At 54.2% G+C, this 16,186-nt stretch overlaps 2 protein-coding genes across 5 annotated transcripts; both read left to right on the top strand.

Moving 5' to 3' along the window:
- Window positions 1–6,063: 6,063 nt before the first annotated feature.
- Window positions 6,064–12,422, top strand: GHDC (GH3 domain containing). 4 transcript variants are annotated; one of them, XM_035027130.1, is made up of 10 exons: window positions 6,064–6,162; window positions 6,362–6,445; window positions 6,633–6,916; window positions 7,208–7,329; window positions 7,478–7,982; window positions 8,594–8,786; window positions 8,901–8,972; window positions 9,050–9,183; window positions 9,561–9,646; window positions 12,286–12,422. In XM_035027130.1, the coding sequence occupies exons 3-10, from the start codon at window positions 6,646–6,648 to the stop codon at window positions 12,331–12,333; spliced, it is 1,431 nt and encodes a 476-aa protein (XP_034883021.1). In that variant the 5' UTR covers window positions 6,064–6,162; window positions 6,362–6,445; window positions 6,633–6,645; the 3' UTR covers window positions 12,334–12,422. The 4 variants fall into 4 exon arrangements, with proteins under 4 accessions (XP_034883021.1, XP_034883018.1, XP_034883020.1 ...); XM_035027127.1 differs by lacking the exon at window positions 12,286–12,422 and adding an exon at window positions 9,904–10,640; XM_035027129.1 differs by lacking the exons at window positions 6,362–6,445; window positions 12,286–12,422 and adding an exon at window positions 9,904–10,640.
- Window positions 12,350–14,268, top strand: HCRT (hypocretin neuropeptide precursor). The gene is made up of 2 exons (XM_035027131.1): window positions 12,350–12,461; window positions 13,267–14,268. Exons 1-2 carry the CDS (start codon window positions 12,441–12,443, stop codon window positions 13,639–13,641), a joined length of 396 nt encoding a protein of 131 aa, XP_034883022.1. The 5' UTR covers window positions 12,350–12,440; the 3' UTR covers window positions 13,642–14,268.
- The last annotated feature ends 1,918 nt before the right edge of the window (window positions 14,269–16,186 follow it).

Raw genomic sequence — 16,186 nt, 5'->3', positions numbered from 1 at the left:
AAACTTCACACGAACATGATGGAAGTGAAGCAATCTTACCAGACTTTAAGCAAGGGAATGACCAGAGTTTCATTTTAGGAAATCCTACCGTGACAGTTGTAGGACGGATTGGAGGGAGGCAAAGGAGGAAGCCAGGGATGGGGGGGGTGGCCTGTTTCAACAGTCTGAGTCGGAGGAGATGAGGTTCTACAGATGAGGATACCACAGCAGTGGCCCTGAGGCCTAATATGCAGACATAGTAGCTAATGTTGGACAGGACTGGAGTCTAGAATAATTCCAGGTTTCTGGCTCGGGAAGTAATTGATAGAGATGCTCCTCAGTAAGATGACAAGGGGAAGATGTGGAAGAAGAGCAAATTGAGAGGAAGGTTGGGTGCAAATCAGGTAAGTTGGAATGTCCAAGGAGACGTGTGGTTGTGAAGCCTAAGAATGATCAGGGCTGGAGCGCCTGGGGGGTTAAGCGTCCAACTCTTGATTTTGGCTCACATCATGATCTCCGGGTCATGAGATCAAGCCCTGTGTTGGGCTCTGGGTGGAGCCTGCTTGAGATTCTCTCTGCCTCTGCCCCCCACCCCCCGCTCATGCTCTCTCTCTCACTCTCAAATAAATAATTTTTTTAAAAAGATTTTATTTATTTATTTGACAGAGAGAGATAGCAAGAGCCGGAACACAAGCAGGGGGAGTGGGAGAGGGAGCCAGATGCGGGGCTCGATCCCAGGACCCTGGGATCATGACCCGAGCCAAAGGCAGACGCTTAAAGACTGAGCCACCCAGGCGCCCCAATAAATAAATATTTTTAAGTATCTTAGAAGAGATGATCAGGGCTAAGGGATGTGTACGGATGAGGGGAGGGGGGCATGACAGAGGCAGGCTGTAAAACAGAACTTTGAATCCTTCAAGGAACTGACTTCATTTGCAAAAGAAGTTCAAGCTTAAGGGTATTCTCAAAAAGGAGGGTGTCATGAAAGGCAAATGGCAGGAGAACAATAGCTTTATCGGAGATAGAGCCTGAATGGGCTCTATCTAGTGTGCTACAGAGAGATGGGGAAAGAGACAGCTGGGAGGAGCTCTCTTGGGGTCAGGACAAATCTCAAACACTGGCCATGAAACTGTCCCTTCAAAGAACCCTGAATTTGATTGGATCAGTTTGTGGAGCAATTTACTCCCCAAAGCATTGTTGAAAAATAGATAGCAATCAGCTAACACTGTGAGTAGCTTAACAGCTGGGTGTGGTCAGGGAAAGAGACAGATCTATGAAAATCACTGTCATGCTAGGGTCACTGTGGGCATACTCAAGTCTGTATCCCCTTACTGAGCAATATCAGGCTTCACACTATGTATGGGAGTGTGGGAAGTAGGTAGACTCCCTAAAATGATCTAGCCACTCACTAAACAAGTAAATAACAATAACAAGCCCTAGAAAATACACAAATATATGGAAGTTAAACAATATACTCCTAAATAACTAACTGAAAAAGAATTTAAGTTCAAGTAGTCACACTTCACAATAAGCAAGTCAAAACTTACTACAAAGCAACACTAATCAACATAGTGTGATATTGGCATAAGGATAGACATATGGATCAGTGGAATAGAATTCATAGTCCAGAAGGAAACCCATGTGTCTACGGTCAACTGATTTTTTTTTTAAGATTTATTTATTTATTTGACAGAGAGAGACACAGCGAGAGAGGGAACACAAGCAGGGGAGCGGGAGAGGGAGAAGCAGGCCTCCCGCGGAGCAGGGAGCCCGATGCGGGGCTCGATCCCAGGACTCTGGGATCACGACCTGAGCCGAAGGCAGACGCCCAACGATGGAGCCACCCAGGCGCCCCTGGACATCCCTTAATGCAGTCAAGTTGACACATACAATTAACCTTCACATGTTCCTCAGATTTGCAATGGTGCTGCACCTGAGTGAAAGACACCCGAGACTGAGTCCTGGAGTAGTTCAAGTTCAGCGTCATATCAGAACTGGAACCCACATATTACTTTTATAACCTGAAAAAAATTATGGTTATTTTCATTTGGAAGGTAGACATGTAACATTTACTATTTTTGTAAACTATAGGAAGATGCAAAAAAGAAAAAAAAATCACCCAAATCTCATTCTCCAAAGAAAAGCAGATGACATTTTGCAGCAACTTACAGTTGGCCTTTTATTTATTTATTTTTTTAAGATTTTGTTTATTTATTTGACAGAGAGACACAGCGAGAGAGGGAACACAAGCAGGGGGAGCAGGAGAGGGAGAAGCAGGCTTCCCACGGAGCAGGGAGCCCGATAAGGGGCTCGATCCCAGGACCCTGGGATCATGACCTGAGCCAAAGGCAGACGCTTAACAACTGAGCCACCCAGGCACCCCTATGGTCAACTGATTTTTACAAGGGTGCCAAGACCATGCAATGGGGAAAGAATAGTCTTCTCAACAAGTGGTGCTGAGACAACTGGATAGCCACATGCCAAAGAATAAAGTTGGAACCAGACATCACATACAAAAATTAACTCAAAATGGATCAAAGGCCTAAATATAAGAGCTAAAACTATAAAACTCTTAGAAGAAACCATAGAAAGCTTCATGACATTAAGGGGCACCTGGGTGGCTCAGTCAGTTAAGCGGCTGCCTTCAGCTCAGGTCATGATCCCAGGGTCCTGGGATCGAGCCCCACGTCGGGCTCCTTCCCCAGCGGGGAGCCTGCTTCTTCTTCTCCCTCTGCCTGCCGCTCCCCCTGCTTGTGCTCTCCCTCTCTCTATCTCTATCAAATAAATAAATAAAATCTTTAAAAACAAAAAAAAGAAAGCTTCATGACATTGGATTTGGTAATGATTTCTTGGCCATGACACCATGAGCAACATAAGATAAATTGGACCTCATCAAAGTAAAAGCTTTTGTGCATCAAAGGACACTGATAGCAGAGTGAATAGGCACCAAGATTGGGAGAAAATATGTGTAAATCATATGTCTGATAAGGGATTAATATCCAGAATATATAAAGAACTACAACAACAACTTCTTTTTAAAAAGATTTTATTTATTGGGGTGCCTGGGTGGCTCAGTCATTGGGCATCTGCCTTCGGCTCAGGTCATGATCCCAGGGTCCTGGGATCGAACCCCACATCGGGCTCCCTGCTCGGCGGGAAGCCTGCTTCTCCCTCTCCTATTCCCCCTGCTTGTGTTCCCTCTCTCACTGTCTCTCTGTCAAAAAATAAATAAAAGTCTTAAAAAAAAAAAAAAGAGGGGCGCCTGGGTGACTCAGATGGTTAAAGGTCTGCCTTCAGCTCAGGTCACGATCCCAGGGTCCTGGGATCAAGCCCCACATCGGGCTCCCTGCTCCGCGGAGAGCCTGCTTCTCCCTCTCCCTCTGCTGCTCCCCCTGCTTCTGCTCTTACCCTCTCTCTTTCTCTCAAATAAATAAATAAAATCTTTTTTAAAAAAAGACAAATAGCCCAATAAGATCCCTGGCTAAGGGATCTGAGAAGACATTTCTTCATAGTTATACAAATGGCCAATAGATACATGAAAACATGCTTGATCATTGGTCATCGGGGACCATGCAAATTAAAACAGACTCAAGGGGTGCCTGGCTGGCTCAGTTGGTAGAGCACATGATTCTTGATCTCAAGGTTGTGAATTCAAGCCCCATGTTGGGTGTGGAGCCTCCTTAAAAAAAAAAAAAAAAAAAAACAGACTCAAGTTACTTTACACCCCACTAGGATGGCTATAATCAAAAAGTCAGATAATAACAAGTGTTAGCAAGGAGAAATCAGAACCCTCATATACTGCTGGTGAGGATGTAAAATGGTGCAGCCACTATGGAAACCACTTCAGCAGTTCCTTAAACAGTTAAACAAAGAGCTACTATATGACCCAGCTGTTCCATTAATTGGAATGTGATAAATCCCTTGCATTCATTACAGTTTTATGCGAGAAGAATAAAAACATATGTCCACAGAAAAACTTGTACACAAATGTCCATAACAGCATTATACATAGTAGCTAGAGAACAGAAATGACCCAAATGCCCATCACCTGATGAATGGGTAAATAAATGTGATGTGGCATATCCATACAATGAAATAGTATTTGGCAATAAAAAGGAATGAACTACTCCTACACAGTACTACATGGAAGAACCTTGACAACATGCTAAGTGAAAGAAGCCAGGTACAAGAGACCACATGTTACATGATTCCACTTACATGAAACGTCCAGAATAGGCAAATCTATAGAGAGAGAAAGTAGATTTGTGGTTGCTTATGCTAGGGGTGGGGAGGTGGGAAGGGACTGGGGGGCGGTGATAGCTAAAGGATATGGGGTTACTTTCAAGGTGATGAAAATGTTATGAAATTGACTGTTGGCGTTACACAGATCTGTGAATATAGTAGAAACCATTGAATTGTCTGCTTTAAACGGGTGACTTTTATGGTATGTGAATTATACCTAATAAAGCTGTTCTTTTATAAAATCAAGTTCAAGACCTAAACAAGAAATTAAAAGGGGTGAGATCAAGGTGGGGCAGCCTGATAGCGAGAGCAGAACTGTGCAAAGGAGCTCCACCGTGAAAGGGAGAAAGAGCCCCTGGAAGACGGATGAGGGGTTGATGGGAGGGGTTTTAGTGTTCAAGAGCCTGGGTCCAGAACACAGGAGCCGGGAGGGCTTAACCACAGGCGGCAGATAGAACCTCATTCTAGAGCAGAGGTTCTCAAACTTCACAGTGGGAGGGTAGGTAGGAGCCTAACTGAGGTGGGCACCTTATTCCAAGTTGCAAAAAGACGTCGTGTCATAAAGATGGGAGAAGTTTGTTTTTCCTTGGCATAAAGCCTGTTAGCTAACACGGATGGTGACCCCAATTACCAGGTAAAGTTGGGATGAGCTACGTGTGACAAATGGTGCTGTCAAGTCCCCTTCCCTGAGGACTAGTTACCATTTATCTTTTTATTTATTTATTTTTTAGATTTATTTATTTGAGAGGGAGAGAGCTCGAGATCACGGGGAGGAGAAATAGACTTCCTGCTGAGCAGGGAGGACCCCCCCCACCGCCAACGTGGGGCTGGATCCCAGGACCCTTGGATCATGACCTGAGCTGAAGGCAGCTGCTTAACCCACTGAGCCGCCCAGGCACCCCTAGTTATTGGACAGGTGTGTAATGGGTTCTGGCGGCTTGGCTAAGTAAGGGAGGGAGATTCTCTTCTGCCTTTGCAATCTCAGCCATTGCCTGTGATGTGCATCCCATTCTGGTTTGTGCTTATTCAATAACAAAAGTGCTTCCTTTCTCTACTACCTTTGTCAGGAAAAGCTCGTAGATCGTTGTGGAGGGTTTCTGGATTGGAAGAAAATTTTGTTTTTTGGGGGTTTTTTTGTTTTTTTTTTTTTAATTTTTGTTTTTTTAAAGATTTTATTTATTTATTTGAGAGAGAGAATGAGATAGAGAGCATGAGAGGGAAGAGGGTCAGAGGGAGAAGCAGACTCCCTGCTGATCAGGGAGCCCGACGTGGGACTCGATCCCGGGACTCCAGGATCATGACCTGAGCCGAAGGCAGTCGCTTAACCAACTGAGCCACCCAGGCGCCCGAAAATTTTGTTTTTTAAGATTTTTTTTTTTTTAATTTGACAGAGAGATAGAGAGCACAAGTAGGCAGAGTGGCAGGCAGAGGGAGAGGGAGAAGCAGGCTCTCTGCTGAGCAGGGAGCCGGACCTGGGGCTCGATCCCAGGACCTCAGGATCATGACCTAAGCCGAAGGCAGCCGCTTAACCGACTGAGCCACCCAGGCGCCCCGAAAATTTTGTTTTTTAAACAATTCTCAAGCTTGAATCTGCTCTTCTGGGGTGCGCCCTTCTCCCAACGCAAGCTGCTTCGTGGCGCTCTTTTCCACACTCAGCTTTCTCTTCCTTCACCTGCAGGAGTTTGAAGACCACACTTCTCCTGCGGGGAGTTTCCTCCCAGCTGCGGGCTTGGGCTGGCTCCTAGCACGTGGGCCCTTAGGCAAACTGCCCCTTTAAGAGCACCCCCACCCCAGCTCCTCCCTCAGGCCTGTGGCCGGATTTCCCCATCCGGGCCCCACCCTTTAAAGCCACGGCTCCATCTTTCTGGCTGGCCGTGTACACAAACCGGAGGACCCAGAGGGCCCTGAGTGTTGAGAGTGGGCACAAGTGGGCTGTGACAGGTGCATGTGGGCCGTGGAACCACCACCCGGGGCTCAGGAGGGACCCGGAGCTGGGACAGGGAGGATCCTGGGATGAAGCAGAGCCACTCACTCGGGAGTGGGTTGGACACGGCGCTCTTTGGGCAGCCTGTGTGTGCCAGGCACCGTGTCAGGCCCTTTCTGTAGCTTCTGCTGGGCTATTATTATTCCCATTTTATAGATAGGGCAACGGAGCCTGGAGCAGCTAGCTACTTACCCAGGGCCCTACAGCTAACCAAGTGGCAGAGCCAGGGTCCGAACTCAGGTCAGTGGGACTCCAAAGCCTTGATGTCCTCTCCCCTGCATCACCTGCCTGACGGGTCCTGGCTTCCTCCCAGACTTCCTTTTTCCTTGGTTTCTTGTGTGGCAGAGTGGGGTTAAGGGGGGTGGGGAGAAATGGGTTATCCTCTCCTTCCCCCAGTTCCAGCACTTGGGTCCCTTCCTCCTCCCAGGGGCTGCTTGGAGATGCTGCTTCCCCTTCTCCTCCTCCTCCTCCTGCTGATGCTGCTGCCGGCCCTGGCCATCCTCCGGCAGCGGCAGCCCCGGGATGCCCGGCTGTCCTGGCGTGCTGGCCTCCAGCACCGTGTGGCAGGGGGGGCCCTAAGCTGGGCAGCTGCGTGGCAGCAGTGGAGACTAGAGCAGAGCACCCAGCGCGCAGGCCGGAGCCAGCAGCAGGCCCTGAGGTGGTGTCTGCAAGGAGCCCAAAGGCCCCACGTTCCCCTCCGGAGGACCACAGGTGTGTTTCCCGAGGGTCTGGGGAGGCGGCCCAAGCAGAAAAGCCACAGGAAGTCAGATTCCAGAACCTGAGGACTTCCCTTCTCCCCTTCTACTGCCAGCCCAGAGGGGCCCGACCCAAAGACCCTACCCAGGCTCAAGGTTGTTCAAGATGCATGTTCCATTCCTCGGCCCCAGTAGCCTTGCCCCAGGCCGATGCTGGGTTCCCTCCTCAAGGGTCTTACCAATCTTGCCTGAAACTCTTGGGCAACTTTGGCTTCAGGACAAGTTTATGATGTCTTTGGGGCTACAGATACAAGCACCTTCCGGAACCATCTCCCTCTGACCAAGGCCAGCCAGGCCCAGGAGGAAGAAAGTGGGGGGCAGCTCCTGCCCCCTATGTCAACCCAGTACTACGGGGAGGCCTCCCTGCAGGTAAACTGAGAAGGCTGGTATCTAGCTCCACCATAGACCCTTACTTGCAGCCCAACCCTCCCACTGGGGTGGGCAAAGAACCCCCAACCTGGGGGCTCAGAGACTGGCTCAGGCCCAGGGCCGACACCCGCTCTTGTCTCCCCCCCAGGCCACCTTGCTGGGTCTGGCAGCCCTAAGCAAGGCCTACCCAGAAGTGCTGGCTCCGGGAGGCATGGCCTGTGTGACCCCTACATCCCCCTGGCCTCGCCCTCTCCCCTGGCCTTGGCACGCCCTGGGCCAGGGTGTTAGGGACCCTGGAGCCAAGCACCCTGGGGCCCTGCTGCTAGAGGCACTGAGGTCCCCAGAGCTGCGGGCACTGGAAGCTGGGACGGCCACTGAACTCCTGGACGTCTTTTCGGGCCTGGAGGCCGATGGCGAAGAGCTGGCTGAAGCAATCGCTGCCGGGAACCCAGGGCCACCTCTCCCCAGGCGGGCGGCGGAGCTGCGGGAAGCCCTAGAGCTGGGGCCCCGAGGACTGGCCCTCCGACTCTGGCCAAAGCTACAGGTGGTGGTGACTCTGGACGCAGGAGGCCAGGCTGAGGCTGTGGCTGCCCTGGGGGCCTTGTGGTGCCAAGGGCTAACCTTCTTCTCACCTGCTTACGCCGCCTCTGGAGGTCAGCAGGACTCAGGGCCAGTGAGCTGGGGGCAGGGGTCAGAGGCCGCACAGCTAAGCTGCCAAGTAGTGAGCCCTACACAGTCACCTCATTTAATCCCCCCAACACCAGCAGCTCCATTTTTTTTTTTTAAAGATTTTATTTATTTATTTGAGAGAGAGAGAATGAGAGAGAGCATGAGAGGGAGGAGGGTCAGAGGGAGAAGCAGACTCCCTGCCGAGCAGGGAGCCCGATGTGGGACTCGATCCCGGGACTCCAGGATCATGACCTGAGCCGAAGGCAGTCGCTTAACCAACTGAGCCACCCAGGCGCCCCCCAGCAGCTCCATTTTACATGTGCAGAAACTGAGGCTCATGGAGGTTACGAGGCTTACACAGATTCGCCCAGCACCAGCATTTACCCCGGGGTCTGCCGCCCCCAGAACCACTGCCTCTTCCCAATCAGGGCCTTAGAGGCAGCGCACTGAGCCTGCAGGAGCCGGGGAGGAGGGGTGGAAGGGCAGCGGTGGGGTCAGCTGCTCAGAGAATCGGGGCCTGGGGTCCAGGGTGAGGGGCTGTTCCCTAGCAGAAAGCAAAGGCGCCACCAGCGGAAGGGCTGCTTGCTCCCCGCAGGGGTCGTGGGCCTGAACCTATGGCCGCAGCAGCCCCATGGGCTCTACCTTCTGCCGCCTGGAGCTCCTTTTATCGAGCTGCTCCCAGTCAAGGAAGGAGCCCAGGAAGAGGCTGCCTCGACCGTCCTGCTGGCCGAGGCCCAGAAAGGCAAGGAGTACGAGCTGGTGCTGACCAACCGCACTGGCCTCACCAGGTGATCACCTGCCGACCCCCAGGTCCCCTCAGGCCCTCTGTGACCCTACTGAGGCCCAGGGACATGAGCTAATGGGCCCTTGGGCCAAGCTCACCACCACCACTGCCCTGTCAGGTGCCGCCTGGGTGACGTGATACGGGTGGTCGGTGCCTACAATCAGTGTCCGGTCGTCAGGTTCGTCTGCAGGTAGGCGACTCCCCGGGGGAGCTGAGCGGCTGTCCTTGTGCCCTAGGCCCCTCTGCCTCCCCCTTCCTCCTCCCCAGGCTGGGCCAGACCCTGAACGTGCGGGGAGAAGACATTCAAGAGCACGTGTTTTCTGCGGCCCTGGGCCGGGCCGTAGGGCAGTGGCCAGGGGCCAAACTGTTAGACCATAGCTGTGTGGAGAGCAGCATTCTGGGTGAGCTTCTCCATCAGCTCCTGCCCCTCCCCCCCGTTCTTGAGTTGGCTGCACCACCCGCCCCCATCCCATACCCATCCTGAAGGAAGAACTCTAGGAAAGAGGTAAGACCGAGCCTCTTCTGCTGCTCCTCACGGAAGTCCTTCCCCATGTCTAACTCCCATCCCTCCTGCTGCAGTCTCTCCCCCTTTCCTTTCCTGACCTGCTTCATAGCTACGATTAGGCTTTGGGTTCCTCCTCATTTACCCCCCTCTCTGCCAAGAAATTCCTTTTCTCCCATGAACCTCGGAGTGGGGTAGGACAGGCGGGGGCACAGACATTGGTGTTGGAAGCCGCCCTGTTCACAGAAGTCTGTGTGCCTGGGGGTTTGTCTATAGATTCCTCCGAGGGCTCTGCTCCCCACTATGAGGTGTTTGTGGCGCTGAGGGGGCTGAGGAACCTGTCAGAGGAAAATCGAGACAAGGTAAACGAGACAGGGACAGGATGTGACTCCATGTCCCCTTCACTATGCATGCCCCCAGGTGCCCGGGGCACAGCGCAGGGACGGGGAGGGGGGGGGGGGGGGGGGGGGACCCCCGGGGGGGGCTCGGGGAGGGGAGAGATGAGGCCCACGGACACATGCGTATGCATGAAACGCCTATCGTGCACATGCTGACATCATCAGGCGCCCCACATCCACAGAGCCACACCCCAGCCTCACCCAGGCCGTTCTCTTCCCAGCTTGACCACTGCCTTCAGGAAGTCTCTCCCCGCTACAAGTCCTCGCGGTTCTGGGGCAGCGTGGGCCCAGCCAGGGTTCACCTGGTGGGGCATGGGGCCTTCAGAGAACTCCGGGCCGCCCTTGCAGCCTGCCCCTCGGCCCCCTTTCCTCCCGAGATGCCCCGGGTCCTCAGGCACAGGCATTTGGCCCAGTGTCTGCAGAGGAGGGTGTTGTCCTGAGCTGAGGCCTGCCCACTGGCCCATCCCCCTTCATAGGCCACCTCGCTCTTTGCTCTGCGGCCTCTCTGGATGAGAACCCTTGGCCAAGGTCTTTGACTCTGTTACCTGACAGTGGCTCATCAGAGCTGCCAGGCCTTAGGGAGGTCCGACCTAGTCAGCCCATGCTGAGCAGCTGACGTCAGCTGACGTCTCCGGACGCCTGCAGGGGCCTGCCTGGAGCCCCGTGGCCCAGATGCTCCCGTGTCTCCAGCCCAGTGCACTGCGCAGGCTGCAAGTGTTGGCAGTTAATGCTCCTGGAAGCCACCCTCTGTCTACAAGAAACAGGAGTTGGAGAAAAAAACCCCAGCGTCATTGTCCCTCAGTGCAACAATTCTGAAGTGTATTCTGCTCCAGTTGCCCACAATGATAACCCTCTCAATAACACAGTTCTTACTGGTTTTCCTTCCTTCCATCCTTCCCATCCCCACTCCCTTATCTGCTTTCTAGGATCATCTCCCAAATAAACCTCTTGCACCAGATTCTTGACTCAGGGCCTGCTTATGGAGAAACTGTAATAGTCCCATTTGCTCTGTTTCTGCGCCGCCTGGCTCCCCCCTCCACCTTCGGCTCTGGATACCAGGGCTCTCCTCCCACTCCCCACTCCAGGTCGGGGTAGGCCCCGAGTGTGTGTGCACCTCTTTCCACTCCAAGCTGATCCAAAATGTGGCAGGACTGCTCTCTAACTTCCCTTGCCCTGGCTTAGCACAGGTCCCTGTCTGGCCCAACACCCACAAATCACTTCCCTGGGTAGGGGCTGTACTGCAAATCATGAAGTATCCCAACAGGGAGCAATCCCAGAGACCATGTGGCTTAACTGTCCATCTTACCCATGGGGAAACTGAAGCTTCATGAGGCTGTGAGGCTCACCCAAGGCCCCACAGCTCCTCCTAAGTAACATGGCCTAGTTCCCGATCAGTTGCTAAGTTTCCAATTCTGTCTCTGAATTACTTCTGGATTCCATGCCCCCCCATCCAGGCCACCCAGCCCCCCATCAGCCCCACGACTCCTTCCTGCTAAAACCTCCTATGGCTCCCCAGTGCCCACAGGATTGAGACCAATCAGCTGAGCTTGTAAGACCCTTGGACCCACCCTGGTCCTCACTTACCTGTCCAGCCACCTCTCCCCTGTGAGGGAAACCACAACTATGACAACCACACCCTACTATTCCGCATGAGCTAAGCACTGTCACCTCCAAGTCTTTGCTCACTTGTGCCTCCTGCGGAATGCCTTCTCCCCAAACTTACCTGATGGAAGTCCACTTTGCATGCCAGGTCTTTTTGGGGTCCTTTCTCCCACTGAGCTATCATTATGCCGGGTTGCCTCCCCACCTGGACTTTGGAGCTCCAGGAAAACTGGGCCAGGTCCAATGCACATTGGCCCTCCAGGGCCCAGTGCAGAGCCTGGCAAGGAGCAGATGCTCAACAGACATGCCCCGTATCCAAGAGAGACTTTGGTTCCGAGCTGGCACAGTCCTGCCCCAGGGTGGCTCGCTCTTGGCGACTCCATCCCCCACTCCAGGCAGACTGACCAGGAAGGAAACTGGGCAGGTCAGAGGACAGCACCAGGTTTGGCTGCTTTCTTCCCCCCGCCCAGGTTCAATTTCCAAGATTTTCCACCTTGGAGGTTGGTGGAAGGAGCAGAGGGAAGGAGTGGGGGGGAGGTGGGCGGTAAGAAGGGAGAGGCGGCTAAGAAGCCTTTTCCATGAAGGAAGAGGGCCCAGGAGCCTGACAGACCCCAGGGACAGCAACAAGGAGCAGAAGGGGGAGGCCTGCTGCCTGCCTGCCCTCCCCCCAGCACGCACACCATGTGGGGTGTGGGGCTTACAGCTGCCTTCTCTCCTGCCCTAATTAGCAGCTGCCCCCCCCCCCCCCCCCGCCATTGTCCCAGGCCAGCGCCCCAGTCAAGGCCTCTTTTGTGCTCCCAGATTCCTGGGTGCAAGGTGGCCTCATTAGTGCCGGGAGACCGGCCCATCTCCAGGGAGCAGGCGGATGGACAAGGGGGGCACCAGGGGCACAGTGATCAAACTCCCGCTTCTGAGAGCCTTGGCGGCCATTCTTTGGGTCCAACCTGGAGACGGCCCCCCTGCAGGAGGCTAATCTTAGACTTGCCTTTGTTTGGCCCCAGAGTGGACGCAAGTACCCGTCTGTCCCCCACCACCTCAGAGCACTATAAACCCGGGGCCCTTGATTGGGGGTCACAGTCAACGGCCTCAGAGTTCCTGGCTATTCGGACCGCTGCAGACACCTTTCCTGGCTACCCCACTCTGAGCTTCAGACACCATGAACCCTCCCTCTACAAAGGTAAAGACCCGGGAAGAGAGGGGTGATTCATCATACCAGATGGGCAATGAGAATGCTTGCTCCGGGGGCTTGGGGGGGCTGGAAAGAAGGCTGAGGTGTCTCTGCTCTTGGTCTTTTCCCATGTGGGCTCTGAGGCAGGGGACTGGGTGGAGCCTAGGGGCAGAGCCGGCCTGGGCTAGCCCGGGACTGAGCGCCTTCTCCTGAGACCTCGGGGCTGTGCTTGCACCTGTCTCGCGTCCCCCTCCTGAAACCTGCCCTGTAGGAATTATTTAATACCCGTTCAGAAGGGACGAAGGTGTGCCCCCTGAGAGGGTAGGAAACAGGTCCGAAGCGACAGAGTGCGGTTTCCCGGCAAGGGAGCAGGCCGACAAGACAACTTGGAACCTGCCAGTCCTTGATTTGCACGTGTTTGTCCGGGGAGGGACTATACAGGGCCTCTGTTTCCCTGAGTGAACAAACTTCTGGTGCAGACAGACTCCCACACCCTGTTTTCAGGTGGAGTGGTAAGCGCTTTAATGGGGGTACGAGGGACTCAGGGTACCCAGAAAAGAGGGATTCACCTTGCCCAGGGGGAACTCAAAGGGCTTCCTGGAGGAGATGCTGGGCTGGGGCTTGAGCAGGTAAAGGAACCAGAGAGGAGCCCTGCTACAGAGGCAGCATTGCGCAGCGGCCCGGAAACTGGCGGACCGCGAGGTAGGCGCGCAGGCGGGGAGGGGGCGCGGCGCCAGCTGGGCGGGGCCTGGGCGTAGGGGCCGGAGGCGGGCGCGGCGGGAAGACCCCAGCGCCTGGCCTCCTGTCTCCCTAGGTCCCCTGGGCCGCCGTGACGCTGCTGCTGCTGCTGGTGCTGCCGCCCGCGCTGCTGTCGCCCGGGGCGGCCGCGCAGCCCCTGCCGGACTGCTGCCGCCAGAAGACGTGCTCCTGCCGCCTCTACGAGCTGCTGCACGGCGCAGGCAACCACGCGGCCGGCATCCTCACCCTGGGCAAGCGGCGGCCCGGGCCCCCCGGCCTCCAGGGCCGGCTGCAGCGCCTCCTGCAGGCCAGCGGCAACCATGCGGCCGGCATCCTGACTATGGGCCGCCGCGCAGGCGCGGAGCCAGCGCCGCGCCCCTGCCCCGGGCGCCGATGTCCCGCGGCCGCTGCCGCCCCGTCTGCAGCGCCTGGAGGGCGGTCCGGAGTCTGAGCCCTTGATCTTGCCCAGTTCTGGCCCTGCCCTCTCCTCCTTGTCCGCCCGGTGTCAGCCCTCAGAAAAAGGGCAATAAAGACGAGTCTCTTAATGTGGCCGGTCTCTGTTCTGTGTGGTCGCATCCCGTCCTGCAGGGGGCGTGAGAGTCCTTCGAACTATAAAGAGCCCGAGTGCCTAGAAGCCGGGCGCTTGGGCACCTCGGCTCTGGCGTCTTCGAACTCGCAACACAGAGCAAGGAATCGTGAGAAGAGGCCCCGCGGCAAGGAGAGAACATGTGCATGCTTGGAGGGGAGGATGGGGGACAGACAAGTCTCTCGATGCTCTACTAATCATTCTGTATCTCGGCCTTTACAGACAGACAGGGAAGGGAAGGAGAGCAAGGAAGTTTGCACAGAGGAGCGCAGTCTGGCTGGGACGGGATAGGAGCCGAGCTTGCCCCAAAGGGCGAGAATATAAGGTTCCACATGAATCTTCCAGAATGGCTGGCTGCTGCATGGGGGTTGACGGTGTGGGGAGCGGTGGGGCGTCGGAGGGGGAGGCTGTCAGTTTCCTGCAGCCTGGATTTTGAAGGCCCTCGCAAATCATCAAGCTTTACATTTCATTCTGTAGGTACCTGAGAGTCAGGAGAAGTTCTTAATCAGAGATGGGGCAAGATTTTCCTGCAACTTTAGCTGAATGCACCCTCCACCCCCAATTCATACGTTGAAGTCCTAACCCCCAGCATTTCAGAAGATGGCCTTATGTAGAAATAGAGTGATTGTAGATGTAAATAAGATGAAGTCGTACTGGAGGAGAGTGGACCTCTAATCCGATATAAGTAGTGTCCTTATAAAAAGGGGGAATTTGGACGCACAGAAATGCACACAGGGAAAAACCATGTGAACATAAAGACAGAGGTGGGGTGATGCATCTATAAGCCAAGGAACACCAAAGATTTTCAGCAACCCACCAGAAGCTAGAAGACAGGCATGGAACAGATTCTCCTTCACAGCTTTCAGAGGAAACCAACCCTACCTCCTCTTGATCTTGGACTTCTATCCTCCAGAACTGAGACAATAAATTTCTGTTGTTTAAGCCAGTTTGTGGTTCTTTGTTTAATAACCCCAGGAAACTAATAAAACACCAAAAGTAGAGACACAGAAGGATGTGGCACTTTTAAGCAATCTAACAGCCTAGATAATACCCAGCTCAGACTTTGGGGGTGAGGATGAGGAGCACCGGCCTGAGATGAGTACCACCCTATCTTCCCATTCTCACTGGCTTTAGCTGCTTCGTTCTAGGAAGCAGCCACTCTAAGCCACCACATTCATCTGCCCCCGTAATTTTCTGCTTTTGTAGTGAAAATATCCCATGTCTGGTGTCATTGGTTCCATCTTGGAAAAGATGGAGATCAAAGACTGGAAAAGATGGAGATCAAAGATCAAAAGATGGAGATCAAGACTCCAAAACTGGAGATCAGTCGGTTAAGCCTCTGCCTTCAGCTCAGGCCCTGATCCCAGGGTCCTGGGATCGAGTCCCACATTGGCTCCCTGCTCAGCGGGGAGTCTGCCTCTCCCTGTGCCTCTGCCCCTCTCCCTGCTCATGCACTCTCATTCTCTGTCAAATAAATAAAATCTTAAAACAAAACAAAGACCATCAGTACACCTTTGGAGATTTGCAAACTGACTCTGCCCACCTTGAAACTATCTTTCTTGTCCCCCAGCTTGCCTCCAGCCTCCTTCCCCACTCGAATGGCAGCAGCGAGAAGGAGGGTTAAATGAAGACTACAGGAAGAGAGAAATTGCTCTCCAACACACTTACTGTGTACCAAAAACATGCATGATGCTATTAAATTCTCACAACCGCATGAGGTGAAAATTATTAGCTCTATTTTACAGATAGGGAAAGTGAGGCTTTAAGAGGCTAAGTCACACAATCAGTGAGTAGCAGAACTGGCATTCTACCCCATGGACTCCAAAGCTCTTTTCATCCACCCGGCTGCACTCTGAGGCAGAACTCGCTAGGGTGCCCTATCCAAAGTGAGGCACGATTGAGGGTTAACCCATTCCAGAAGTTGAATTCCCAGCCTTCCTGCCGATCCTCCCACCAGCAAAACTAGTCTCTTTGACCCTTACTGTCACATACTGGAGCGCAGGAAACTGGGGTGCTGCGAAATATCCCAAGCCCAGCAGGCGGCACTGTGAACCAAACACCATTCCCAGCGTGGGCGGCGCGCGGGGAAACCCGCAAGGCGGAGCCACAAGGAGTCGCCGCGGAACCACGCGTGGGGGCGTGGCCACCCCGGGAAGAGGGCGTGTCTACTACTCAAGCCCCGCCCCACCCCTTGGGTCTCGGCTCCAGGTGGGCGTGTCCCGAATTCTCTCTGCGAGAGACACGCGTGGGCCGCTCCTCTCTGGGAGGAGGGCCGCGGAGAAGGATGAGGGTGTCGCTGGCGGCCCCTCCCCGTGCGGGCCACGTGGCGGGCGCGGGCCGAGCCCGGGGGAAAGAACTTGGCCCGTGGGGAGGTGGGGGGACCGAGGCGGCGCCAAGCTGAGCCGAGAGC

This window comes from Mirounga leonina, unplaced genomic scaffold, assembly GCF_011800145.1.
Source record: "Mirounga leonina isolate KUSES-001 unplaced genomic scaffold, KU_Mleo_1.0 Mir_200, whole genome shotgun sequence".
NCBI lineage: Eukaryota > Metazoa > Chordata > Mammalia > Carnivora > Phocidae > Mirounga > Mirounga leonina.
This window is presented reverse-complemented; position numbering and strand designations above follow the sequence as displayed.

Excerpts from the sequence above, each read along its gene's own strand:
- GHDC (XM_035027129.1), top strand. The coding sequence starts at position 6,646 with ATGCTGCTTCCCCTTCTCCTCCTCCTCCTCCTGCTGATGCTGCTGCCG. Across the intron at positions 8,787-8,900 it reads AACCGCACTGGCCTCACCAG|GTGCCGCCTGGGTGACGTGA; the intron begins GTGATCACCTGC and ends CTGCCCTGTCAG. Across the intron at positions 9,184-9,560 it reads TGTGGAGAGCAGCATTCTGG|ATTCCTCCGAGGGCTCTGCT; the intron begins GTGAGCTTCTCC and ends GTTTGTCTATAG.
- HCRT (XM_035027131.1), top strand. The coding sequence starts at position 12,441 with ATGAACCCTCCCTCTACAAAG. Across the intron at positions 12,462-13,266 it reads TGAACCCTCCCTCTACAAAG|GTCCCCTGGGCCGCCGTGAC; the intron begins GTAAAGACCCGG and ends CTGTCTCCCTAG.